At 48.4% G+C, this 26,819-nt stretch overlaps 1 protein-coding gene and 1 long non-coding RNA gene across 9 annotated transcripts in view; one reads left to right on the top strand and one right to left on the bottom strand.

Annotated features, from left to right (window-relative positions):
- The window catches only part of PHACTR4 (phosphatase and actin regulator 4), a 65,247-nt gene that overhangs the window by 9,586 nt on the left and 28,842 nt on the right, over window positions 1-26,819 (bottom strand). For 5 of the 8 annotated variants that reach the window (XM_032131994.1, XM_032131997.1, XM_032131996.1 and 2 more), the window contains exons 3-6: window positions 4,371-4,547; window positions 3,871-3,951; window positions 768-932; window positions 280-639 (exon numbers count right to left, since the gene is read on the bottom strand). In XM_032131994.1, coding sequence (XP_031987885.1) covers window positions 280-639; window positions 768-932; window positions 3,871-3,951; window positions 4,371-4,547 — 783 coding nt within the window. Of the gene's footprint in view, window positions 1-279; window positions 640-767; window positions 933-3,870; window positions 3,952-4,370; window positions 4,548-12,394; window positions 12,729-18,444; window positions 18,469-26,819 lie in introns of those variants that run through there. The other 3 variants (XM_032131999.1, XM_032131993.1, XM_032132000.1) reach the window with 3 other exon arrangements.
- On the top strand, window positions 18,486-24,810 carry LOC116454896. Its single transcript, XR_004244232.1, has 3 exons — window positions 18,486-18,496; window positions 23,937-23,942; window positions 24,270-24,810. It is a non-coding gene; the product is annotated as an uncharacterized LOC116454896 (long non-coding RNA).

Genomic DNA, 26,819 nt, shown 5'->3' with positions numbered 1-26,819 from the left:
GACAGAGAACAGGCAGGCAGGGATTCCTTCCTGCAGGTAGCTGTTGGGAACAGATTGGACAGCTCATGGCAGAAGACTCCAGCAATTACTATGTTCCCAGAATACGTGTGTCCTCACTAAACACTGGCAGATCTGAGTCCAAACTGGACTGTTTTCAGGAAAGATGGTCAGACATTCATGACGCAACTAAAAATCTTCCCTTATGAAGGGAAGAGTGTCTTGGAGCAGTGGCTCCAGAACATCTCAGGGTACAAAAAACCAGCTTATGGGGTCACTTACCTATTAGTGAGTTGCTATTTCTGTTGACGGGTTTGGGAGGAGGGACGGGAGGCTGTTTGGCAGGAGCTGTGCTGGTTGTACTGGTGGGAACAGTAGTGTTGGCACTGGCAGGAGCAGGGAGCAGAGTCCTGGGGGCTGGGGAAGGGGCAGCTACAGAATTGACTGTCTTTGCTGCTGTGGGGGCTGTGCTGAAGGGGGCAGTTCTTGCAGTGCTGCTGGCAGGCGTTGTATCCTTTGCCTGTGCTTCGTTCGCCTCCTGGGAAGTGGAGGGAGGTCTTTTTGGAGGAAGCAGAGGTTGTCTGGGAACATGTGGCTCCTGAGGTGGTTCCAGTTCGGGCCCAGGGTGGCTGCTGGAGGAGCCTGCAAAGGGAGGCAGCTCAGTTTAAGGCACCGGAGGGCCTAGTGAAGATGGGAAGGATCAGATGAGAATTCAAAACTGATTCCAGGAGAACGTGAAGCCCTGATTTTGCGCACATCTGGTTTCTTACCTTGCCTCTTCTTTGGTTCCTCCACTGGAACAGGCTTCCTAAGGCTGGATGGCTTTGTGGCCTCTTCCTCCTGGCTGGGCACGTCACAGACCCCAGGGCCCCCAATGGGGATGGTGTGGCCGTTCTTCAGTGCAGGTGGGTTCAGCTTCTCTGGCTCTTCACCGTCTGCAAGGGGACGGGAGGAGAGAAGCAAAGAGAAAACACTCAGAAGGCAGGAGAGAGGAGAGGTGGCTGAGCTGACTGAACCACCATGGAGCCACACCAACTTCTCTCTGGCCTCTGAAACAGCTGGTCTTCAGTCACCTTCTGCACACGACAGCACAGCAACCCAAACAGCTGGAGCTCAGAGCCCTTGATGTCATTATCAATGAGTAAATCACACAGCACTGTATGCCATCAAGGGCTTTTCTTCTCCCTGTCCTGCCCTTCCTCCTGTGTTTCACATTAGTGTGCCCAGTGCTGTGCTGCAGCACAGGGAAGTTGTAACTGAAGTCATAAACCTCCAGCAGCTTTTGTATCCACCCTCCATCACGGAGCAGTCACCAACTCCCTGTTGCAATGCAGATTCCAACATGAGCCAAGTCATCTACTGCACATGCAATAATAGACTTTCATAAAGTCTTCAGATTAGTGGAAGCACCTCTGTTTTCCTTGTTTCTACCCTGAATTTGGCATAAAAACCACTGCTCGACCCAAAACATCAGTAAGGCAGATTTCCTCACTTTACCTTTGTTTTAATCAGATGTAATGACACAGCTCTAGAATTTGATGTAGCTCACTTTGACTATTTCTGTTTTACAAATTCTAGCATGGAGTTTCCCAGTGTTAGAAGCAAGATCTCTTTTTGGAAAAAACCCATCCAATCCAACCCATGCTTTTGAGGGTCCTTAAACTCCTAATCCCCATGAGGAAATACTCCACCATTCTCTGTAATTGCCCTGACAGGACAAATTTTTGATAGTATTACTCTCAAAAAAAGACTTGGCATATACCTATAAAGGGAAATTGCCCATTTTGACTGATTCTCAACTCAAGAAAACTCAAATAAATATATCACCCATTTGATTAAAAATCCTTTTCGGTTCAGTCTGCTGTCTCTGAAGGAATTGAAGTGTGTGGCACCCCAGGCCCTCTAGGTGCTAGACCCCAGCACACTCTGCTGCTCTGATTTTTGATAATTTATTCCATTGCCCTCCTCACCTTTCCTCTCCTAAGTATTAACCCCCCCTTCCCTAACCTGCTGTTATTCAGAAGCTTCCCAGGATTTCTTTTCCACAAGAAACAGCCTTGGCTCCTGTGAGCAGCTGGTAGACGGTGCTGCCTCACTCACTCACTGCCCTTCCCTGAAATGCAGGAGGCACCAACAGCAACAAGAGGGAGTTTCCTCCCCAGCCAGGGCTGAAACTCAAGGGACAAGCCAGAGATTTTTATGGCAGCAACTGCCTCTGGTTATCCAGAGTTTTCAGCAAGGGAGACAGGAACAGTATGATCCAGCTTTCATTACCACTCAACCTTGCCTGCACTTCTCTGGCAGGGAGCTGCAGCTCCTGATGGCCTCTCACACCACCTCATTATTCTCAACTTCAGCTCCAGTGACCTTCTTCAAGGTCAAGAGAATCCAAAGCCACCTTCTTTCCTTACTCTGAGCCCAGTACCCACATCCTGGAGCCCACAGCCTGCTGAACCTGCCCCCCCCAAGAACAGCAAAGCCTCCTCTCCCTGCTTCTCCTCCACTTACACCTCTTTCACCTCTACTCCTCTCTTCCTCATCTCAAAGGGTTTCCAGCATCTTTCCCCCTAAGAACTCACCTAAGAAAATTAACTGACCTTGTACAAGCAGGTTTTAAAACTGCAAACAAATACAATAACCCACCCTTGCATCTTATGACTGCCCAAGTATCTTAAACTCCCGGAGGGATTTAGATAATGCGCCTCTAATCTACCCCTCCTGCCAACACTGACTGCTCACTCATGCCAGGGGTTTGCACTTTGTCCAGATTATACCCATCTTCCGTTTCTAAAACCAGAGCAGGTGTCTCAAAGAAGAAAATTCCACTTCTTAGCCAGGCTTCTGTTACACCTGTACAGCATGGAAGATCTCTGCCTCCTCTGCCCTTTCTAGTTGGAAGTTTGGTACCCAAAGTCTTTGATCTCTCTTCCAGTTTCACCCCTGTGACCTCCCACCCTTCTGTACCTGGTGAGCTCTGTAGTGAGGCACTGACACCCTCAGGCAGGTGCCGATGGCATCGCTCCAGCACAGCTGTGTTAAGACTTTCTCTCAGTTTTGCCTTCAGTGGTTTGGTCTGAAGGCCACTTTTTCACCTCCAGTTTTCCACTTAGAATCAAACTTGTGCTAGGCCAAGACTGTCTCTGCAGTGTGTGTCCTGAGGTGCAGCTACACGTTGCTCTAAGCCAAGGGCCACACTCCCGCCCATGGGAGATGGGGGGGCTGCTATCTCCCCACACCTTCCTGCCCCCTCCCTTGGACCACATCACACAAATCCCAGCCAGGTGACTGGATGGTGATCTGACAACTTATTTTGGCAGCATGATCCCAACTTGGAGACATCAAAGATGAAAGAAAAGGGGATAAGACTTCTTAGACAGCACCACAAACTTTAATAAGCCTAGTGGTGACTATGACACCATACCAGGAAGCATCTCTTGGAAGAAATGCCCCTACCCAAGCAGCTCAGAATTCATCCATTTCTGATTCTTCTCCCAAACTGAGCCCCAGGGGCAGCACCTCTCCAATTTGGAACAGCAGGAGATGATGAGTGACAGTGTGACAGCAGAGGCTGGCAGGACAGCACAAGGGATCTGGAGCAGAACACAGAGAGGGACAGGATGGGAAGTGACCACAGCAGAGCCTCCCTCCCTGCAGGAAGGTGTCCCAGATAGGCACTGCACTTCCTCCCTGAGCAGGCTGCCTTCCTCCCAGGTGGGAAAACAGACAAGAGAGAGCACTGAAAAGGGTAAGCCAGACAGGAACCATTTTAGCGGAAAGCCCTTAAATTTGTCTCCCAAGAGTGAGGTTTGGCCAGAGGAGGCCAGAGGAAGGATCAGCTACACAGACACAGGAGAAGTTCGTTTGCAGACTCACCCTGCTCAGGCTCTTCCAACAGAACCCCTCTTTTCACCAGCTCCTCTCTTGGCTTTCGCATAGAAATCTTTCGTTCTAAAACTGACATTAAATTGAAAAAAATCACTCAGAAAAAGGGAAGCTTGAAGTTCAAGAAGATTTTTTTTTTTTCTTTTAAAGAGATTCTCTTGAGGAAATAAAAGGGCTTCAAATTTCACTGGTTTTACATGGATTAAGAGAGAGGAGGAACTGCATGTTCAGACCTGCATTTCACACTGCACTGCTGATCATGGAGCAAATCCTCCCTCCTCACAGCTGCTTGGGGAGCTTCCTTGAAAGAAAGGAATTAATCTGTCTGAAACTACAGCTCCATGGAAAGATATTTCTGGAGAGATTGCAGGTGCCAACCCATCACCAAAGTCTCATTTTGGTTCTTAACACAGCAGGACTCAGGCTTGTGACAGCAAGCCCTTCTCAGATGGATGGAGGAAGGGATACCCACACAGCCCCTGTTACTTTACCTTCTGAAGTCTCCTTAAATTTGTCACTGCTTTTCTTTTTCCTCCACTTCCAGGGTTTGAAAATCTTGCCAAAGCTTGAGAACTTGCTTTTCCTCTTTGTTGGAGGTGTGGTGTCACCTGATTCCAAAACATCTACCCCCATGCTGGCATCACCTGGAGCGTGATCCACCTCTTCAGCTGCAAAGAAAAGAAGGAAAAGAATAAAGAATTACTTCTGCGCTGCAAGTAACAGCTCTCATCTCCCACCAACCCACCCCACACTGGGAAATGGTGGCACATGTTCATGCAAAGAAGGGAACAAGATTCTGTCTGTGGCTCCACTGAGCCCTCACATCAGCTTGGGGAGACACAAGTGGGGTTCCCAATATAAACAGGGCAAAGGGAAACTGATAAGGGCCTTCCTGATGAGACAAAGGTTACAGAATCCCAGAATCGTTAAGGCTGGAAAAGACCTCCAAGATGATTGAATCCAATCTGTGACCAATCCCCACCTTGTCACCAGCCCAGAGCACTGAGTGCCACGTCCAGTCGTTCCTTGGACGCCTCCAGGGATGGAGGACTCCACCACTGCCCTGGACAGCCTGTGCCAGGGACTGACAACTCTTTCCATGAAGAAATTCCTCCTGATGTCCAACCTGAACCTTCCCTGGCATGACTTGACGCTGTTTCCTCCTGTTCTGTTCCTTGTGCTCTGGGGGCAGAGCCTGACCCACACCTGGCTGCACCTGCCTGTCAGGGAGTTGGGGAGAGTGAGAAGGTCCCCCTGAGCCGCCTCCTCGCCAGGCGGAGTCCCCCCTGCTCCCTCAGACACATATTAATTTAATTTTGCAGTGTCACAGCTTCACCCATGAACACAAAACACTTCCCTAAGTTTTCTCATCTTCATTTAGAAGCAACTGGTGCTGGACACAAGTCATTACATGAAACAAACACCTTCCAGCCCACTGAGCTGATGTTCACGACTGCCTGCACCCCGAAATCACCAGACCCATTCCAGCAGCTGGAAGTGCCAGATTTTCCCCTCTCTGATTTTCCATCTATAAATAAGGGCAGCAAAGCTGGCCAAGAGCAACAGCTCCACAGGAAAGCGACACAATACAGGCCTGTGCTCCACCTACTGCACCGGAGTCTCTGGAGAACAACACAAGAAGGACACGGAGGCGGGAAGGGACATGCACAAAAACCAAACCAAAGCAAAAAGCCCCACCCCCAAGTCAAAGAAACCACTTTTGAAGCAGAACCAGAGCACAAAACATGAATCCAGGGTCTGTTGATCCTGCCTTGCCTGATGTTGCTGTTTTGGGGTATTTGATGGAACACAGAGGAGCACTTACAATGAGCATAATCTAGCACTGCCTGCAAAAAAATAAATCGGTGTGCATGAGCTAAGTGAAGCCAGCTGGTGCCCACTCCATTGCAGAATTTCCAGAGCCAGAATCCCTCAGCTTCAGGACTAGAAACAGAAGCACTGCAGAGCTCCACGGAAAAATCCTATGGAGAAGAGAGACATCCCTCAGCCCCCACCACGTCCAGCAGGCTGGAGTGTCCTGATACAAACGGCACTCAAGTGTCTTCTTTTGGAGCCCCCTAATCAGACATTGTGGAGCTTGGGAGCACAACAGACCTTTCAGTCAATCTCAGACAAGCCTGTGTGATGTGCCTGCAGAACAGGCAAGGCCCCATAGGTAACAGGAAAGCTCAGCCAAGAATCCCATCTCCTGAGACAAAGAGATTGGGAAAAGAATTTTAGGGGAAAGCTGCTTCACACATAGGACAAAGAGCAAATAATGTATCTTCTGTATCCTACAAACCTCCACTGAGGATACAGGCCCTGATGTGAAAAAGTAGATTCCTGTCAGCATAGGGAAGAGCATGTTCAGGACACAGACGAAAAAACACAAAAAAATGCATTGTTTGATGCAGCTTCACCTGCAACCCTGTAGTGCTTCCCAGCATGAGATTTCAGATCCCAGGAAGCATGAAGCACAGGTAGCCACAGCCATGGGCTCCTGAGCAGCCTCAGGCCATGGGGCTGGGGACAGACTACCACTGTGTCACTGCAGGTCAGACAGACCCCAGGTTTTCAGTCTGAGCACAAATGGAATGGAAGATCACTGAAACATAGGGAAGAAAAGAACAACAGAAGAAACCAGAGAGCGTTTGAGCCACTGTTTGGTTGTTGGATGTACTTTTGTTTAAATCAGCCCCATAACAGTAAGTCCCTCACTTTCTACCAGTCAAAACCTGATGTCAGCCAACATTTATTTGAAAAAGCAAGATCAATTCAGCATCTGAGATGCTTTTAAATAAAAAAAAAACAACAACCCTGACTTCATAACAGGAGATAAATTGGGTGGAAAGTAACATATACCATGTCAGCACTGATCTGTGATTTTCTGCAGGGATGGAGGGAGGGATGGATGGAAGTGGGGCAGAGAAGGGGAGATGTGGAAGGCATTTCAAGCTCCCAGAAACCCAAGAGGAATTGTCTGCATGTTTAGAGGCACTTTCTTCAGAGACCAGAGCATTAGCCCTGGAGTTGTATATGCAATTTTAACAAGCAGTATTCACTGTGCTCAACAGAGCATTCCCAAACCTCACCAGGCAGGCACAAGCACTTGCCAAGTGCAGGCTGTAGACTGAATTTGAATCCCAAGTGTCATCAAAGGCATTTCCCTCACCTTTCCAAGGAGAACAGTGCTGAACGTAGCAGTACCAAGCTTGCCTTATATCTACCCTTTCCCCGAGCTGCTCTGAGGAATGTCACTTACATGCTGCCTACCACCCAAGATGTCAGAGTGCTGCACTAAGCAAAGTAAGTTATTAAGAGAAAACCATCAGGTCCAGGGATTAATGAAGAGCCCTTAGCACGCTGAGATGTCTCCATTTCCAGTTAGAGGGAGAACAACAAGCATTCCCCTGCCACAGTCCCCTCCGAGCAGCCAGGGAGGAGCAGAGGACATGAACAGATGAGCCGCAACTGCAGGAGACACAGGATACCTCCAAAGGAGGAGCAGCTAACAGCAGAGAGGGTGGGGAGAGCCCACATGTGACTTTACTCCTGGCAGAACCTCCTCCAGCAGCTCCTGCAGCCCAGGTCCAGCTGTCAAAGCAAATACCATCCCAGGGTGGAGTCTCACTGCCAGAACAGCAACCATGCAGGTGAACATAGGAGGTTTCACAAGACCTTCACATCAAGAGCAAATCACTCAGTCCTGCTTCTTCGCCTCACTGCTCCCTCGGCCGTGTTACAACTGCTCGTAGGATCCTGCCAAGAGTCAGGTGTTGTCCAACACAGAAACATTTGGTTTTGTTGGTTTATAATCAGTGTGATCAGTTCCGTGCCCAAAAACAGCCAGGCAAGAGGGGGAGACAGGCACACTAGAACACAAATCTGTCCAAATCCTTTCCACCACCTTTTTGCTCTGTGTAGAATAAAACTTGACATGTTACTATACATTCTGAGACCATTCCAGCCCACTGGTCACACTGATGCCAGGGAAGCAATTCCTTCCCTGATCCCCACTGGGATTCGTTCTGTCCTGTTGTGCAGATGACAGGAGAGCCTGTCCTACCTTTCCACAGCACTCTTCCTTTTCCCATCCCTAATTATCACAGGGACATAGACATTTAAAGCAGTCTGCTGTGAAGCAATTATGAAACTGAGGACTAATGAGCAGGTGGATCAGCAGCTGGAGGTGAGATTTACAGATCTGCATTCAAATAACCTTATTGTTCAGTGATTGTTCAAGTTAGATAGTGCTCACACTCCCTCCAAAATGAACCTTCCCTTCCATTCACAGCCCATTTCTAGCTCAAATCTCCACAAAATGCTACAGAGGACATTTCTTCCTTAGGAAGGCAGAGAATTCACCTTGCTGAGGCTGTGCCTCCTCCTGCTCTGCTCTACAAGGCACAGGAGGGTCCTTAAGCTGCTTTGCAATGCAAGGGGGAAACCCTTCCTTATCCGAGTCATGCACTGGGAAACCGGGAAAGAACCACAGCACAGTGCCCAGGGAACGAAACGGGGCAAAGAAAAGAGGAACCAAACTTTGAGGGAAGGGAGGGAAGCATCAGGAATCTGATGCCTTCACCCGACCTGTCCCTTTCTCAGCAGCAGCAAGAGACCAGCCTCACCCTCACCATGGTGCCAGGCTGGAAAACCCATTTTAAATACATGGAAAAGGTTAAATGAGGTTACACAGCCCTGGGTGAAGCCAGCAGAGTCCTCATGAGAAGGTAAAGAGATTCCCAGCTGGCAGGTCCCTAAAGTGACCCCATGCCAAAGCAGGGCCTTGTTTAACCCTTCTGGAAGTGTAGTCCACGCTTTGGAAAAGTGACCCTGGAGGTGGGAGAGCCCCACAGAACCCACCCTGACAGCTGGATGCTGTGGCTTAATGTTCCAACAGAGCCCCAGCTGAGGAAAAATCAGGAATAAAATATCTGCTGCCACTTCAGCACGTTGCCTGATGCTCCCGGGGGAGATGGCCTGGAACACTTGGAGCTCAGAATCCAGCTGGTCCAGGGACAGCGTGATGCCCCAGCTGCTTCCCAGCCAGAGCCTCCTGCCATTTCAGATCCGCTCTCCCAAACACTTAAGCTGTTCTGATCTCATTTTATCCAAACAAGCAGGTGAATTTGAGCTGTTTAAAACAGCAGATTTGTGTTAACCCAAAATGTTTAGACTGAAATAATCTAGGGAAACGTCACAAAATTGGCACAGCCTGAACACACAAGAAGGCAAGAAAGCTCCAGCAGTGCCAAGCAGCTTGGGATGCAATTCTCTATCGGTTTGCCTGGCCAGCTGGTCCTTCCAACCCTCCCCTGCAGACATGTTTTTGCTCATGCCTTGCAGTTAAATATCATGCAGAAAAAAGCTCTTTTCCCACTGCGTCTTGTGGAGTTGCACGACCCCAGTCTTTTTTTTTTCCAAAACAGAGAACCCACAATTGGTCTCTCACACCCTCAGCAAGTGGCTGTGGTGATGTGTCACCTTTTCCCAAAGGTCCTGTCAGGCTTGAGGCTGCCATTCCCATTAAACAGGGTGAAGCTTTCACTTCCACCACTGCTCTCAGTGGGTCAAACTGGCACAACCAGGATCCATGGGGTCAATTAAAAACCCCACACGTAGTCACACCATGGCCACGCACACACGACACCCCAGCAGGCAGCTCCCAGCTGGCCCTTAGGAGCCCCACCTATAAATGTCACAGTTTAATGGTCACACCATGGGCCAGAGAGAGAAAGCCACCATGTGAGCAAGGAGAGTTAACCCCATCTTCTGGGATCAAGCCCCAAAACACCCTTTTGTAGAGCCAAGCACTGCCAGCCTGGAAACAGGCACAGCAGGGACGTCAGGGACCAACAGGAATAACTAAAAAGCATTTCTTCCGTTAAGGATCATTTCTCATGTGGAAGATACCTGCAACGGTTACATGGAATAGTGGCACCTCTGATGCACAGCATTAAAGAATCAAACCCAACCTGGATCTAGTGCAGGGCATTCCAGAATTAATCCTGGTGAGTTTTTAAACTGTTTTAACTCAGGCCACACATCCTCAAAAGTCACCCTGGCTATGGAGAAATGTTGTTTTTAAGCTAAAAATCACTTCAGATCCAAGTCTGAGACCACAACAAAGCAAGGCTGAAGGCTGTGAAGAAATCAAAGGATTGCATCTCAGATAATGACAGTTCATATCATCTTGAATATACCTAGGAGAAACACTACTGATTTTCAATGTCCATGAGGAAAATGGCACAATCCTTTAAGGATGTAGGGTCAGTGAGCCCCAGGACAGGACTGTAGAACGGAGCTGCTTTTCTGCCCCAACCACTTCTGCAGACATCCAAAGGCTGGTGGTGCAGTCTAACTCTTAAGAGAAGCCAGGTATCACCCTCCTCGCACTACAGTGGGCTCTTTGCCCCAGTCCTTTTCTGAGATGGTAAATTCTGGTACACCTTCATGAAGAGACCTCTTCATGAGGAAACATCCCTATTTTGATGTGTAAACAGACTTGCACAGTGTGTAAATTGTGAGCTTGGGCCAGATTCCTTCCACAAACCAGAGTTCACCCGATCCATCTCTTCTTGTAGGAGTTACTACGGGATTTCCACAAATCCCAGGAGTTTCTGTTCATAAGGAGCTTGCTGGGCATTTCTGTCTTTGGGCAAATGAAGTACTTCAGTGCCACAGCAGCAACTCTGCTTAATCACCCTTATTTCCCTAGGGAACGCACCTCCCTGAAGTTCTGCCATCGAACAAGCCCACAAGGTGCATCGGGAAGTTCTGCTGGGAATGTGGCTGCTCATTACACACCTCAGGTACCTGGAATACATCAGTACCTGTGGCTCCAGCGGGACCATGGCAGCCCTGAGCTAGCACCGAGGCACTGCCACAAACCTGCTCGTTGCCACCACAGTGTGGATGCACAGGCTGGAGAGCAACGCAACTCCCTCCTTTCCCACCCTGCTGTGTCCAGCAGGGCAGTCAAGAATCCCAGAAACTTCCAAATGGTAACAACTCAAAAAGCAAACACTCTTTTGAGGGAAATGCTGTTAAAAGTATCCAAAAAGCACTTTAGGTAAATGTTTCTAAGCTTCCCTAAAACAGCTTTAAAAACTTGGTGTGTGTTTTCCTGAATCATCCAGGGAAGACGTGAATCCTGATCTTAAAGGAATAAAAAGTTGTGGTCACAAAAGCCTCAAATAGTCCCAGCCCTTGGCTTCCCTCTGTTTTTTATGTTTCTAATCACCATAATCTTCACAGGACTCTCCTTAACAGCATCCTGCCACAGTTAACGCAAGAACCATCTCTTCAAGTTCCAGATTTAATCAGTAGGAACTGTGAGAGCGGTGCCATGAAAAAAGACTTCAGAGAGCAAATGAGCAGTTGAGGAAGCACCAGGTCTGCTGGCCCCAGTCTCCAGAAAGCACATCATTACACCAAGCCCACTTCCCTGGAAATTACCACTGTTCTTGGTGTTTGATGAAAGAGCCCAAGATTGACCAGGCCACCTTCTAACAGTGAATAAATCCAAGCAGAAGAACTTTTAATCTCCACTGTATGAAGACAACTGAAGTTTTACTTCTCCCTTCCACTCTCTCCATCACTTTACTTTTAGCAACTCTTGAACAAGACTAGCTGGAGTGAACTGGTGGTGAGGAAGAGAATTTCTGGTTTCATCTGAGCCCTTGGAAATGCTTGATAGGCTCAAAGATACAGAAGTGAAAAATAATGAAAATAATAGACTGTATCTTGAGGGTACTCTGTGTGCCAATGTCAATTTCTTCTCTAAAAATCAGGTAATTCCATTTTACAGATGAGGGTGAGCAACTGAGCCCAGCCAGCTGACAGCAAGTGGGAATGAGAGAAAGGCAACAGCGGGATGTGGGAAGTCTCCTCCTAGCCAGTGCCTCCCCAGTTCCAGTGCTGGGAACAGCACCCATGACAGACCTGGAATGACACTGACACACACAGAGTGCTCGGGAAGTGGGGCTGCACCTAGAGCTTAACACAGTTGTGCTGTCTCCAGCCTGTTACTGAGATACCTCACAGTGGAGAGGGAAAACAAACAGGGAGATGATTGCCAAGCCCTTCTTCCCCCAAAACTGCTATAGCTGCCCCAAAAGCTGGGTGACATCACACACAAGGAGGCAATTCTTGGTGGCTTTGGTCCAGGCTCACTCTCAGGGCTGACTCCTGCCCCATGCAGGTGAACTTTCCCACTATCCAAGTGCTTTGCTAAGGTAGTATCCCTGCATCCATGCCAGTCAGAGGCTGTCCCTTAAAACAGCAGCTTGGAGCCTGTCTGAAGATCAGAGAACACATTGCACAGCGATTGCATGGAAAATAAGTAAGAGAAAGGAAGGAAATGGAGTTATTTCTCTGGTTTCTCTCCCCAGCTGGGCACAGGTTACACAAGTCCCACATTCCACTCCTCCCAACTCCTCCGTTTCACCTGCAATGCTGCCCTGCCACAGCCCCGAAGTTCCCTCGTTCGTCTCCCCTGCCCTCCATTACTCACCAAAAGCACCCGGATTTACCGGCCTCGAGAAGTGCGGCTGCCCCATGAGATTCTGTTCAGAGCAGCTCTCCGGGAAGAGGCGGGAGGGGGAGAGAGGAAAAGTCTACGCTGAGAACACTTCAATCCTTTAAAACAATAAAGCCACACTTCGGATGAGGAAAGAGCCTGGCGAGTGAGGCAGCTCCCAACTCTCATGCCACGGCTCCGGTGTCTGATGGTCCAGCACAGGTCCTGCTCTCCCTGTCCCCCATGGCTGGGCACTTGATTCTCATAAATAGGTGTCCGTGCCAGCTCCCTTCACGCAGGAATGCCTGTCATTCCAGAGCCGAGCTGGCTAGGGCCGAAGCTCAGGAAGGGGAGGAGACAGCCAGCCACGATCCAGCCACTTAGCTGCACAATCCAAATTATCAACACCCCTCGCTCCTTCCTCACATCCAGTTTAGCAAGAAGAGAGAAAAGCTGGGAGCGAGGACAAGGAGAGCAGTGTTATTCTCAGGGATGGGCTTGGAGAATCCATGCACGGCAACACACCAAGGGATTTCACCTCCCAAAATGGGATTAAGGAATTTACAGCCTACCTGTGCCAGCTAAACAAACCAAGGCAGTCAGGGATGAGACAGCCGTTCTCTAAGTGCTGTGGGAGCTGCACTACCCCTTCAAAGAGAGCCTGAGCTGATATGCATCTAGCCAAATATATAATAAAAATACAATTTCATAGCAATTCCCCTCTCTGCTAAAGTTACCAGGAAGCATGTCTTCTCGCTTAATTTAAATTTAACAAGGAAAGTAAAAGTTTAATTTCTATTCATGTGTCACAGCTTGATGGTTAAGGTAACAAACATTCCCCTCAATCATCTGCCTCACAATAAAAGATCTCCAAAGTTTAAATATGTCCACTTGGATTCCTTAATTTATCATTAAAATTTGGGTTAGGACTTCTGTGAACCTGCAGCTTGTTTTCTCTGTACACCCTACAAGAGAGGAGCAGGAAAATCTTTAAGCATCCAGAAGCTTAATCTTAGTTCAGGGAAAAAGGAAAATCGATTTTCAAAAATATACAGGAATTTCCTGCAGCATAAAAGGGATTAAAATCAGGAACCTGACCCCACATGACACATCTAGGTTGGTTTTTCCCCAGTGTAGGAGAAGTTTTAAACAACAGGATTTGCTGCAGCACTTGGTGTCCCTGTCCTTGTCGGGCCAACAACAGGAGGACTTCAATGACTGAGTACTACCCAGGCAGCAACCCCAATAGGAAAATCTTCTATTCTGGGAAACAACCAGATCCAAGATTGTCGATTTGGGCTGGTGCAGATGGGAACAATCAATGCTGCACATTGCCCACAGCAAATGCCATGGGATTGCAGTTCCCAGCCCCATGGATGGGGGATGCAGCACTACAAAAACATATCCCAAAAACAGGGCAAGGGGTAGTTCTGAAGTTCTGTAACACCTCACCTGAGCCACAAACACACCACGAGGACCTTGGTGCTCTGGGTTCCCCCACTAACCTACTAAATGTACCACTGGGCAACTTGCAAATCCACTCCTCATTCAAAGCAGAGCCGTAAAAACACAGGAGGAAGGAGAACACTTGTGCACCTTCTCCACCTGCACTGTGCTTGCCCTCAGTTCCTGGTGCCAGGCAGGTGACCCTCATCCCACAGACAGCCAGAGCAGGTGGAGGAGCTGGAGATCAGCAGAGCTGTGGAGGAGGACAGCAAATACCACTGTCCTCCCTCACGCAGGGCACATGGACATTCCTGGAAGTGTTGCTCCTCCCCAACTCCCACCATGGACATCTCCATGCTCAGGCTCTCACTGTAGGCAATGAACATCCCGATTGCCAGGAATGCTCCTCCTCACTGAAGACTTTTGCTTTGAAGCAAGGAAAAAGCCGTTTTTAAAGCCATTTATATTCACTGCCATCTGGTAGAGACCCATAAAGGTCAGAGATAAAGGCAGGAAGATTTCCCCATGTCTGTAAATCAACTGCCCAGCTTGGAAGGAGGTCTGGAAAAAACATCCCTGCATTTGGGAATGCTACAGAATGCTGCCTCTAGACCTGCCTGGCTTCTAAGGAATTAAAGTCACTGCCTTTTCTAAGGCATTTGCTGTGAATTCAGAGTGCACAAAAGCTCTGTTGCAGAACAGATGACATGTAGTAAATTGTTAAAGCACAGCAGCACAATCATATCCTGACCCTTTATTTCTACATTAGTAAAACATGAAACATTAGCCTAAATTTCAATAAAAGATATTTAAATAAATGGATTTAAATTCACAGCAGCTGCAGCCCGAGAGACGCGTGACAGTTACTCAGGCACTGGTCCTGCACAAGGAACCCATGAGGCTGTGAAATAAAGTCCTTTACATTTCTGTATCCTTCATCAGGCCTCAAACACCAGCACAGAGACACTAACAAGATTTGGCAATGGTTGTACCAGAAGTGTTAATATTTCCTCCTGAAAGGCAGGGCTGTGGTACCCAAGGAGCAAAGAGATACAAATCTGTGCTTCAAATTGCAACTAGCTGTGGACTTAGGCATCATTCAGGAGTACCAGCCACAACTCTCTCTTTTGGGGGAGAAAGCAAAACCCCACCAGAAAACAGCTGACAACGTGCACAAAAGAGCAGAAACCCAGAAGTAACACCAGCATCATTGTTTCCAAGGGTACTCCTGGCCAGGAAAACCTCTCAGTCCGTTCTTCAGCTCCACCTCTAGAAGGAAAGGTGCAAATTCTGTCCCAGGAAACAGAACTCCAAAGAATGTCTCTGCCTCAACTGCAGCCTGAGGTCAGAGCATGAGAACAGCTCCTAAGAAACCCTCTGCTTTCAGAGGGCTTTGTTTCACCACTGGGGAAAAATACAGGACAAAGGAACCCGCCCTTGTCCCACAGGACATCCAGGACAAAGGAAAACCCACATTTCAAGAAAGGAAGAGTAATAAATGTCAAAAATTCCCATAATAATGAGAAAGGCCATCTGACTTTGCCGTACAGCAACCAGAAGAAACCAGAGCAACTGTTTTACTCCTCAGGGACAGGTGAAGACCTTTCTAAGATTAAAAACTTGGAATAGCAAAGAGCTTTCTAAAGGAGAGCAAAATGGGAAACAGCTGATTGTCCCTTCTTTTAAAATATAGTAACCAAGAAACCCCAGTTTCATGAAAATTTTACACGATTTCAGGAGAGGCAGATGGCTGAAATAAAAAAAGACAGGCAGCAAACACTCAAACATGGGGTACATGGCCTTCCTCTGAAGTTTCATTTCCTCTCCATCCAGCCCAGCATCCCATTAAACCCCTGGCATTTCCATGTTAATAATCTGTTTATATACATTGTAAAAGGAACTCTTCTGGATTGTTTCACTTTAAAATCTAATGAAAGCCACAATGAGCCCAATATTAGCTCCTCTAATAAAGCCAGTGTTGTTCACATTTCAGTTCACACCGACATGAAATGCTACATTCACCCGTGGTGACTCAGACATTTGTGTTCCATGATTCAGCCACAGGAACATTAAAAAGGACTCCAGCATTATCCCATCCCTGCCGACGACGGAGCTATTTAAAACCAGTGATACTGGGCGTTTTCCTTCAGAGTTCATCACCAAAAAGTCAGCAGGAGCTACAGGGCCTTTAAGGCTCTTTCACTGCAGGAGATGCACCCACTAAAATCCTCACGCGGGGACCACCTCACCAGGAGGGCTGGCAGGGAGGAGAAAAAGTGGCAGCATCACAATTCTGGAGGTGTTTCATTCCAATCATGGAATGGTGGTTTAAAGTCTATCTCATTCCACCCCCTGCCATGGGCAGGGACACCTTTCACTATCCCAGGTTGCTCCAAGCCCTGTCCAACCTGGCCAGGAACACACTTCCAGGGAGAGGCAGCCACAGCTTCTCTGGGAAATGCATTCCATTCCCTCACCACTCTCACAGGGAAGAGCTTCTCCCCAATATCCGATCTAACCCTACTCTCTGTCAGTTTGAAGCCATTCCCCCTTGTCCTGTCACCCCAGGCCCTTGTAAATAGTCTCTCTCCACCTTTCCTGCAGGCTCCCTTCAGGTACTGAAAGGCCACAACTAGGTCACCCTGAAGCGTCTCTCCTCCAGGCTGAACAACCCCAGCTCCCTCAGCCTTTCCTCACAGGAGAGGTACTCCAGCCCTCTAATCAACTTGGTTTCACCACAGTTTTTGTTTTCAGTTTTGGAAGAACAAGAAAATGAAAAAAATCTTGTATGTATGCATAACAGCTCTGGCTGCCTACAGAGATGCCCCTTTTCTGAGCTGTGCTCCAACACTGAGCATGTGGAGCCATTAGCGAGGGCAGCAGAGCAGGGGGAACAGGCAGCAGAGGCCAGGGAGTCACTCTGAACAAACGAACACAATGTGACGCTTTTCCTCTCTGCTCACATGGAACGAAAAGCCGGTGTGGAAGTGGAAAATTGGTTATTTATAAGGCAGCTGGCATCACATTGTTTGGGCCCTGCAGACTTTGATGGTTCAGATGAGACAAACGTGAGCTAACTGCTCCTGCACCACATGATTTCCTTCATGCTTCCTGTGACATTTCCAAGAGGGAAACTCCTATTTCCCAGAGCATTCCAGTCCCCGTGTCCCCGCCAGTTAGTCAGCACGGTGCTCCACCTCAGACAGCAAAGGGCAGCAGGTCCAGCACATCAGGGACTCTTGGCACCACCATCAATGTGCTGGTGTCAGGGAAGGTGAGCGTGCCATGTCCCACAGCAGTCCAGATGTTGACCACGATGGAGCACAGCTGGAGGAAGAGATTGCTCTGCCAAGGAGCCGACTGACAGCGCTTCCAGCCCCACCTTTGGGAAGGTGAGGCCATGCTCCTGGAAAGGCCTGCAGTCACAGCAGGTAGCAGGAACAAGGAATTGCTCCATTGTCACAGGGAATGGGCTTAAAAAATTGTAAATTAAACTGGGCTTTGGGCCCATAGGAGCTTAGGGCAAAAATATCCCCCAGCCTTGTTTTCCAGTGGAAATACAACTTCAATTGGAAGCAGGTTTTAGCCAGTACTGGAAAAGTCTCACCATCAATGCCTCCCCACCACTCCCTGCAATTACAACACAGGCCAAGTATTTTCTTGTTTACTAGTGAGGGAATGTAATCTTGACAAAATTAAAGATTCAGTCACATCTTGGCTAACTTGACTAACCCTAACTTGATCACTATGGTGATTCATGGCTTTGCCATCTCCAAGCAAGGGAAACTCCAAAGCTGTTGAACAACTTTTTGGAGCACCTTGAAGCAGCATTAAAAGAAAGTCTGGTCAGAAGCCAAAGGAAGCATACATATAGGATACATTCCAACAAAGCATCAGGCATTAGCAAAGCATCAGCGTATTCCCAACAGGGAAGCATTCAGAGGCAGGATACCCATCTGCCACTTCCAGCTATATTATTAGGAACACGTTAAGCAAAAACACGGAGAAGAAAATTACATTAATTATTGCATTGTTTAGAGAAGAATCAGGAATGACATTTAGCTTAACTCTTGTTTAACCCTCTCCTGCAGCAAAAACGCAAGATACTCAGAGAAAAATGTATAAACTGACATCATCTGAGGCTCCCCGCTTCCAAACATGAGGATGAAGAAAATCAAAATATATTCCCCTCCTTCCAAAGCACTGCCCAGCACAAGCTTTTAGGGCTGGCCCAGCACAGCACACAGTGCTCTTCCCAAGCAAGAGGCTGCTGCACAGTCACATCCACCACAAACAGCCTTACAGGACAAACCTAACTCATAAGACTTTACAGCTTTGTGCAGACAATATCCAAAATAAACAAGTCCTCCAGCAGAGTAAGTACATCTATGCCACTTATAAAACCAATGGGACAAAGTTTGTTAAGCACAACACTGGAAACTGCAAGCTAACAGCAAGAATATCAGTAAATGTGAAACCTCTAAATTCAGATTAAATTGCAGTTAACCTTAAGGGGTAGAACTATATTTGACTCTAAGCCAGTCTTCAGTGTATAGGTCAAGGTCCACACACTCGTGATCCCAAATTTCTCTTCCTACCTCTAATCCTTCAAGATGCCAAACTTCAGCTGCAAGCCTCTCTGCCCACACAGTAACTGAAAAGAAAGGCAGCAAGACTTCTCTGTAAAAGTTGTTTCCTCTTTCAAACGTTTCACAAAAATCTTAGTGAACGCATTTGCTCTTCATACCCAAAGCTGACCACCTTTGTTCTGCCAACCCAATGGGCTTGCAGCAGCCGCACCACACCAATAATCCAAATTATCCTTCAACACCTCCAGCTCTCCAGTCTGATGTTACGTTTTTTCCAAATTACTGCACAAGCCAGGCAATGCCAGGGCATCCTACCACCCCTCACTCGCCTGGCTCTGGTCAGGGAGACTTACAAAAGCGCCTTGGTTTAGTTTTTGGGGAACACCCAATTTCCCCACCGCACCTGCTCTGCTTTAATTATTGACTAGGCGAGGAGCTCCTGATTAAAATGCAAGGCAAGCCTGGCACACAACCTCAGCTTCTGATCATCTCCCACAGATACAGTTGGAAGAGAAACCCAAATTCCCTGCCATAGTTCAGGAATCAAAACAAAGGGTGGATCAGTTTCAGTTGGGGCACTTAAATTCAGCAAGGAAAATACTTTTTGTGCCCTTGCAACTGAAAACTCTCATAAAATTTGAAATTTTAAACCACAGCTTTAGGTCCACACACAGAGAGAAGGTTTAAAAGCTTCCTTTCAATTGTACTGTGTTTTTACAAGCCATTTCTGCCAGAGTAAATCTAACAGGTAATTACAGGTCTGACCTCCTTCTGTTGCACAAATATGCCTTTGGAAACAATGTGGATAAATATTTGCCCAATACAAGAAGACAACTCCAAGAGGAACCATTCCAGTTTATCAACTCTGTGATTCATGTTGATACAAGCTTTATTCTCTATTTAAGGAACAAGATAACGCTTAGGAAGTGCATCTGGCCAAATTATGTTTCATAGATCTACCATGGGCCACCCTAAACAGTGGCACCGCCAGACCTCAGGTCACACCCAGACAAGAGCCATCAGCAAGACAGGGAGTGAACCTCAACCTCAACTCCAAATATTGACTCTTGCTCAACCACCAAGGTATCTCCGAGCAGCAGCAAGGCTGAAGATGGAAACATGATGAGTAAGGCATTGCTAATGTGAATAAAGCAGTGCTGGGGTTGTGCTGTGTAACATCCCCTTCTTCCCCTTTGGAACTGGGGAGAGAATTATGGAGGCCCAGAGCAGCTGAAAGCAAAACAAGAGCACTCCACCAGCCTCCTTAGGCTCATCCTGAAATCCCAATCCCAGATGCTCCTGTTTTCTGCCAGTACCAAGAGAACTTGGGAAAACACGATGGTGGCAGCCACAGGCACAAAGAGCTGCCCAGGAACAAGGCACAAAAATCAGACAGGATGATTGTGTCCCAAACCATACCGACCTTGGGTCCCCAAACCAAACACTGTTTACGCATCACACTGACTCACATGAGTGCAGGGACAATGCCATGGGAATTGTTTACAGTGTCAAGGTCGTTTCATATAATTAAAGGAAATGTCAAGAGATGAGATAACACCAACAGTTCTGATGGTACAGCTAATCCTAACCTTGTAGGAAGCTGTTTCTCCCCGAGTTGCTCCCCCTCTTGCAGACACAACCCTTCACAGATTCCCAGATTCCTCATTTCACCTCATTCCCTTCATCCTGTGTCTGTAGAGAACCTGCAGTGGCCTTATTTAGGAGCAAACAGCACCACACCAAAACAGCAGCTGAAAACCATTTGCAAGACTCTCAAATAATGCTCCCCCCTCTCCTCCCAGTGGCAGGGCTGGACGTGGGGCTGCAGTCGGAGCACTGCCACAGGCACTGCTGCCAGCAGGAAATGGGGTTCAATTCACAGAATCACAGAAGAGTTGGGGTTAGAAGGGACCTCTGGCTGGACCCAGTCCAACCCCCTGCCAAGGCAGGGTCACCCAAAGCAGGTAACAGAGGAATGCATACAGGTGGGTTTGGAATGTTTCCAGAGAGGGAGACTCCTGGCCCTCCCTGGGCAGCTGTTCCAGGGCTCTGCCACTCTCATGGAAAGAAGTTCTTCTTCATGTTGGGGTGGAACTTGTGTTTTAGTTTATGGCCATTGCTCCTTGTTCTCTCCCTGGGCACCACTGAACAGAGTCTGGCACCATCCTCTGGTTCCCCTTGGAGATATTTCATAGACTCAGAATGTTAAGGGGTTGGAATGGACCTCAGAGATCATCTAGTCCCAATCCCCCCGCCCTGGGCAGAGACACCTCCCACTATCCCAGGTTGCTCATTGATGAGATGCCCTCTCAGCCTTCTCTTCTCCAGACTAACCAGGCCCAGCTCCCGCAGTCTCTGCTCATCAGAGGGATGCTCCAGACCACTTATCTCTGCGGCCTCCGCTGGACCCTCTCCAGTAGCTTCTTGTCTTTCTCACACTGTGAGGACCAGAACCAAACACAATGAATTAAAGCAGGGCACCAAGAGCTGTGAGCACAGCTCAGCACAGCCACCACAGACCATCAAGGATGGGCTGTGAAACAGCAGCTCAAACCCACCCGTTGAACAGCCTCAAGCTCAGCAAGAATGAGCTCCTCAAATATTTACTCACCCTCCCAGACAAATTCTGCAGCATAAGAATTATAGCACAGGACTGTTTCAAGTATGTCAGCTAACAAGCTTCCAGCCAGCCTAATGGCAGCTGCAGTCCCACCTTCACTCAGATGCAGATAACTCCCACACCAGCAGGATAGACAGAGGAGGATTCACCCCTTTCCTGCCCAGGGCAGTCTTTGGGAGCCTCACACCTGAGTTAAACACTTTGAGATACAGGCTGCAATCAAAGAATGATGTGATGGCAGAGATTAAGCAGCCAAAGAGCTCCACTCTACGTCCCATGGCTCCGTGAGACACTTCCCAGTGCTCAAAGAGGGAACACTGTTGATTAGGGAGAAAGATCTTAAAGGTAAGTATCAGTAAAAACTTCCCACCGTGGCATCCACCAAAATCTCCCTCCTCATAATCCAGAACACACCAGCCTGAGCAGCACCAAAACTCAGGTTCAAGGGTTTTCAGATTGCAGGAAGAATGAGCAAGATCTACAAGAAGTTCAAAGAGAAGTCACTGGGAAAACCAGTGGAAAACATCTGGATTAACTAATTTATCAAGGGTCTGTGCCTCCTCTATCAGCCTGTGTTCCAGGAATGAAAAGTGGCTCCAGTAAGTGTACTCTTCAAGAGCAGTTATAGCAAGGATACCTTAGAGCAAGAGTATGGTGTGCAAAAATTATGGTGTATAAACACAAATATTAAAACTGTTTTCCTGTGCACTTTAGGTTTGAAATCAGGAATTTTTTCTTGTGCTGAATTCCCATCTCAAAAAGCTTGTGGAAAGTGCTGACTCCTTCGCTGTAAGAATTACCCCCTGAGGTCCCTGGAATTACAGGCTAGTGTGATGCCATCTAAATCCATCACCTTATCAACAGCAGGGCTGGCTGGCCTCTGGGCACTTAAACTGGTCCAAAATCCCAGGTGGCCCCTTGGCTACACCAGCCCCCACATCCTCTGGCTGCCTTCTTTGAGACAGCCCAAACACTTTGTCATTAGCAACCCTGAAGCTCATTTCTGCAGTAAATGAGCTCCTTGGATCTTCCAGAACAATTCTCACCCTCCTCAAGGGAACAGAAAAGAATAAAATAAAACCTTTAATAACAGAAATTTCCTGTATTTATGGAAATTTCTGGTTTGGCACAAAAACATCTGCTCATTCAGTGGGTGTTATAAAAATCACTTCCATACTCTGGTGATGCTGAAACCAAGAGGCCTGATTCAGTGGTAATTGAGCAGAGAAAAACATTTTCCATGACTTTGAAGCCCTGCAACAAATTCTAGTTCTCACTGGGATACAGAACTTCACCTCTCCACTGTACATGGTCGTCTTGAATCCCTGTGCTTTGTGCTGCTGCAACCACTGCTGGAGCTTGACCTGGCAGTGACAACGCCACTGTTCCAGCTCATCCAAACCCTGCAGGGAAGTCAGGCCAGTACAACCTGGAGGTCTGTGCCCAACAGGAAAACAACCCCACCTGTAATGACCACAGCCAGTGACTGAACATGCACTATGGCTCTTCTCTCCTTCTTACAGGATCATTTTGGTTCCAGAGCTTTCCTGACACTGGACCTTACAATTTATCCAACTCCTTAAAACCAAGCTTGAGATAATCCCTTTTAAGCACCCCACCAGCTACTTGCATTTAGAACAATCACCACAGGCTATCACAGATGCAAAATGAGACTTTCAAGCCAGAACTAATTATTCTCTGCAAATATGATGGCCCAGAACAGTCACCATCACAGAAACTCACTCAATGGCAGATCGTTGATGCCAGGAATGTGTGACACAGAGAAGTCTCCTCATAAACTTGTCCTTGTTCTTCAGTTCTTTTCCTAAACATCTATTTACGGATGGGCTTAAGGGATTCTTGCTGTGGAGAAGTGAATGGCTTCAGAAGGCCACAGGGTGTTCATTATCAAACTCATTTAAAAAAATAACCCATCAGTGCTGCAACAAACTGTCCCAGACACCACCTCCCAACATTAACTCTAGGAAGCTTGATCAATACTTTATCCTGAAAAGTAAGAAAGAGCCCTGAACAGGGCAAGGGTGCCAGACTGACTCACATAATCCCATTAGAGTTATCCAGAGCACTCAGTTTGCTCAGTATCTGAGAGATAACAGGATTAACTTCATGTTCAACATCATTTCAGCCTAATAATTGTGGAATCACTCCTACAGCTGTAAAATCATTGATTCAGCAGGGGATTCCCATCATCCCCCACCAGTTCCAGCCTTGAAAGCCCCTTCATTAGCGTCAGCATCTTAAGTTAATTACTTGGAGAGATTTTCCTTTCCTCTCCCAAAGCAAAATTTGACTTAACCCCTGCAACGTACAGTGCTCAGGCAGAACAAACTCTTGCCTTCCCTGCAGGAAGGGACCCTGTTTACTTTCCTAATCACCACTTCAGTTTCCAAGATTTAATGTTAAGACCGAAGAGCTGGAGGGGGGGAGGGCAGGCTTTTCATCATTTTGGTTGAATTTCAACTAAAATCATGGCAGAGGTTGGTTATAGCTCTCTCAAAGATCAAGGTTCAGCCCCAGATCCCTGCCTAACTCTCTATTCCTGGGGAGAAGAGGTTGATCTGCTCTCTAAGAGCAGAGCTATGGCCAGCCGGGATCACCATGGAGCCTCCAGGAGTGATTTTCCCTGCCAAGCCATGACTTGCTGCTCACCTCACCTTGGAAACGAGTCCCTCAGTGCAGCAGGGCTGGGAAGGAAAGGGAAAGCATACAAAGCAAACAGTACCCAGAGCTGCTTCCGACCCCTCGGGGGAACACACTCAGGAACCAGGACGTGTTTCTATAGGGAATTTTTTTATGGAGTGCAGAACACTGTTAAATTCTACCTTTCAAGTGCAGCAGGAGGCTGTGCTACACCAATTAGGCCAGTGTTGTTATGCTGGCACTAAGCCCGACATGGTGCCAAATCAGACCCCACTGCACTGCCTGTGGAAGTCAATGTCCACAGCCCCTGCTCGGCTGCACCGTCATGGGTTGTCTCTTTTACCCCCCCCAAAAAAGGGGAGAGAGGGGAGGGGGGAAAATCTCGTACAGAAAAGCAATTCACAAAATTCTAGAATGGTTTGAGTTGAAAGGGACCTTCAAACTCATCTCATTCCACCCCCTGCCACAGTCCACTATCCCAGGTCGCTCCAAGCCCTGTCCAACCTGGCCTTGAAAACTTCCAGGGATCCAGGGGCAGCCACCGCTCTCTGAGAATTCCTTCCCAATATCCCATCCATCGCTGCCCTCCGGCACTGGGAGCCATTCCCGGTGTCCTGTCCCTCCGGGCCTTGTCCCCCGTCCCTCCGCAGCTCCTCCGGGAGCCCCTTTGAGCCGGGCCCCCCGCTCTCTGAGAATTCCTTCCCAATATCCCATCCATCGCTGCCCTCCGGCACTGGGAGCCATTCCCGGTGTCCTGTCCCTCCGGGCCTTGTCCCCCGTCCCTCCGCAGCTCCTCCGGGAGCCCCTTTGACCCTGGCCCCCCGCTCTCTGAGAATTCCTTCCCAATATCCCATCCATCGCTGCCCTCCGGCACTGGGAGCCATTCCCGGTGTCCTGTCCCTCCGGGCCTTGTCCCCCGTCCCTCCGCAGCTCCTCCGGGAGCCCCTTTGACCCTGGCCCCCCGCTCTCTGAGAATTCCTTCCCAATATCCCATCCATCGCTGCCCTCCGGCACTGGGAGCCATTCCCGGTGTCCTGTCCCTCCGGGCCTTGTCCCCCGTCCCTCCGCAGCTCCTCCGGGAGCCCCTTTGAGCCGGGCCCCCCTCGGGCCGGGCCCGCGCGCCCTCTGGCGGCCACGCGCAGCTCTGCGGCCCCTCGCGCTCCCCGGACATGCCGGGGGCTCCGGGGCGGTCGAGGCCGAACCTCGGACATGGAGGGGCTGCAGTGTGTCCAGAGACGGGAAACGGACCTGAGGAGGGCTCTGCAATACCAGAAGCGGCTGAGGGGGCCTGGAGAAAAGGAGGCTCGGGGGGGATCTTCTTGCTCTCTCCAACTTCCTGGCAGGAGGGCGCAGGCCAGGGGGGGGTCGGGCTCTGCCCCCATAGAACAAGGAACAGAACAGGAGGAAACAGCGTCAAATTGTGCCAGGGAAGGTTTAGACTGGATACTGGGGAAAATTCTTCATCAAAGGGTTGTCGGTCCCTGGCACAGGCTGCCCAGGGCAGTGGTAGCGTCCCCATCCCTGCAGGGATTTAAAAGCCGTGTGGATGTGGCACTTGAGGACAAGGGTCAGCAGTGGCCTTGGCAGCGCTGAGGGAATGGCTGGACTTGAGGATCTTGGCGGGCTTTTCCAAACTGAAGGATTTTGTGATTCTATGGTAACAAAATTGCACAGCTGAGTTACACCAGTGCACAAAGCTCTACCTTACAGAGCCTTAAGACTAGAATCTGCAAAAATCAGCTCAGCACCTGCAGAGCCTGAGCACCCGCAGGCTCTGAACAGATCTATACATGGAATTTAGCAATTCCTACAAATGTTGTTCATGTGCCAGGGAATACAAATTTTTCATAACCCGGACAGTAAATCCTTTTGAGATCTTAAAATCTCTGCTTCACAAAATGAGACAAACCCAGGCTGGGTTGAAGAGCCATATTCTCTCTAAGCAAGTCATGGTTATCCACTCATCCCATCACAGCTGGATGGGCCCAACCTGTAAAAAAGCCACCTCGAATCTCTGGTTTCCTGTTTGTTTCAGGAGACAAAAGACACCTTCAGCAATCAGAGCCAGGGCTCCTTTCCAAGACCAAGCAGATAAAGTGGTGATGTCAGCAGTGACAACATCCAAGTGTTCACACTGGGACTGCACCTCAGGACCAGCCTGAGGGCCTGGGAGTAGCTTTGTCCAGCCAACAGCTCAGCTAACATTATTTACAGCTCACAAAGGCAGCAAGATAATGAGAACATTCAGTATTTTGTTTTTAAAAGGCCGGGTTTGCCACTCAGCCTGGACACATTGCTGCTGTATGAAGAAACAGTAATAACAAAAATCACATTAATACTAAACCTGCTCATCTCTGGTTCCAGGCAGGCTCCTCTTCTACTCCCAACCCCAATAAAATCAGCTACTAAAATCCCTGGACAGAATTTACAGGCAACATTCCAGGAGCAAGGTGAATTTAAGGTCCAACAAGTTAAAAAAGAAAACTAGAAACTCTGGAAACCTACTGCCCTGCTCTACGCCCTACTTACTGAGCCACAGGAACTCCACACTCACTGTTTCACAGCAAGTCACCCTGAATTACCCAGAGGATTGATTGCATGTCTCCTATAAGGTCTTATCTCTTCGCACAAGAAATGATTGTTCAATTCTGTCATGAAGCACTTCAGCAAATGACACTTCTCACTCAACATCAACCTTTGCCACTATCTTGCTCCAACCAGCCTGGAGGCCAAAGCATCTCCATCCCAACACATCCACAGCTGAGCCAGGAAACCACAAAACCAGCAGAATTAACCTCTGCTTTCCCCCAGTCAGGGATATGGGTACAAACTACAAGACCACTTACCACAACAGCTTCAAAAGTCACTCAAAATGGGGTGTCACAGAATTATGAGGTATCTGGCAGGTCAGCAAATAATCTCTGTAAAACACTTGGCTTGTAGCTCAAGAGGGAAAGGCAGCAAGAGTTCAGACACTGCCTCAAGTTGTTCAGGGAGGAATTATCGGGTATTAATTTTCAGAAATGCCACGCTAACTAGATGGATGGCTGAGCTGAACCACTTGCAAATACAGCAGGCAGAAAAACAGTACCGACATGCCATC

This window comes from Corvus moneduloides, chromosome 23, assembly GCF_009650955.1.
Source record: "Corvus moneduloides isolate bCorMon1 chromosome 23, bCorMon1.pri, whole genome shotgun sequence".
Classification (NCBI taxonomy): domain Eukaryota; kingdom Metazoa; phylum Chordata; class Aves; order Passeriformes; family Corvidae; genus Corvus; species Corvus moneduloides.
Note: the sequence above shows the minus strand (reverse complement) of the source record. Positions and strands in the feature narration are given on the sequence as shown.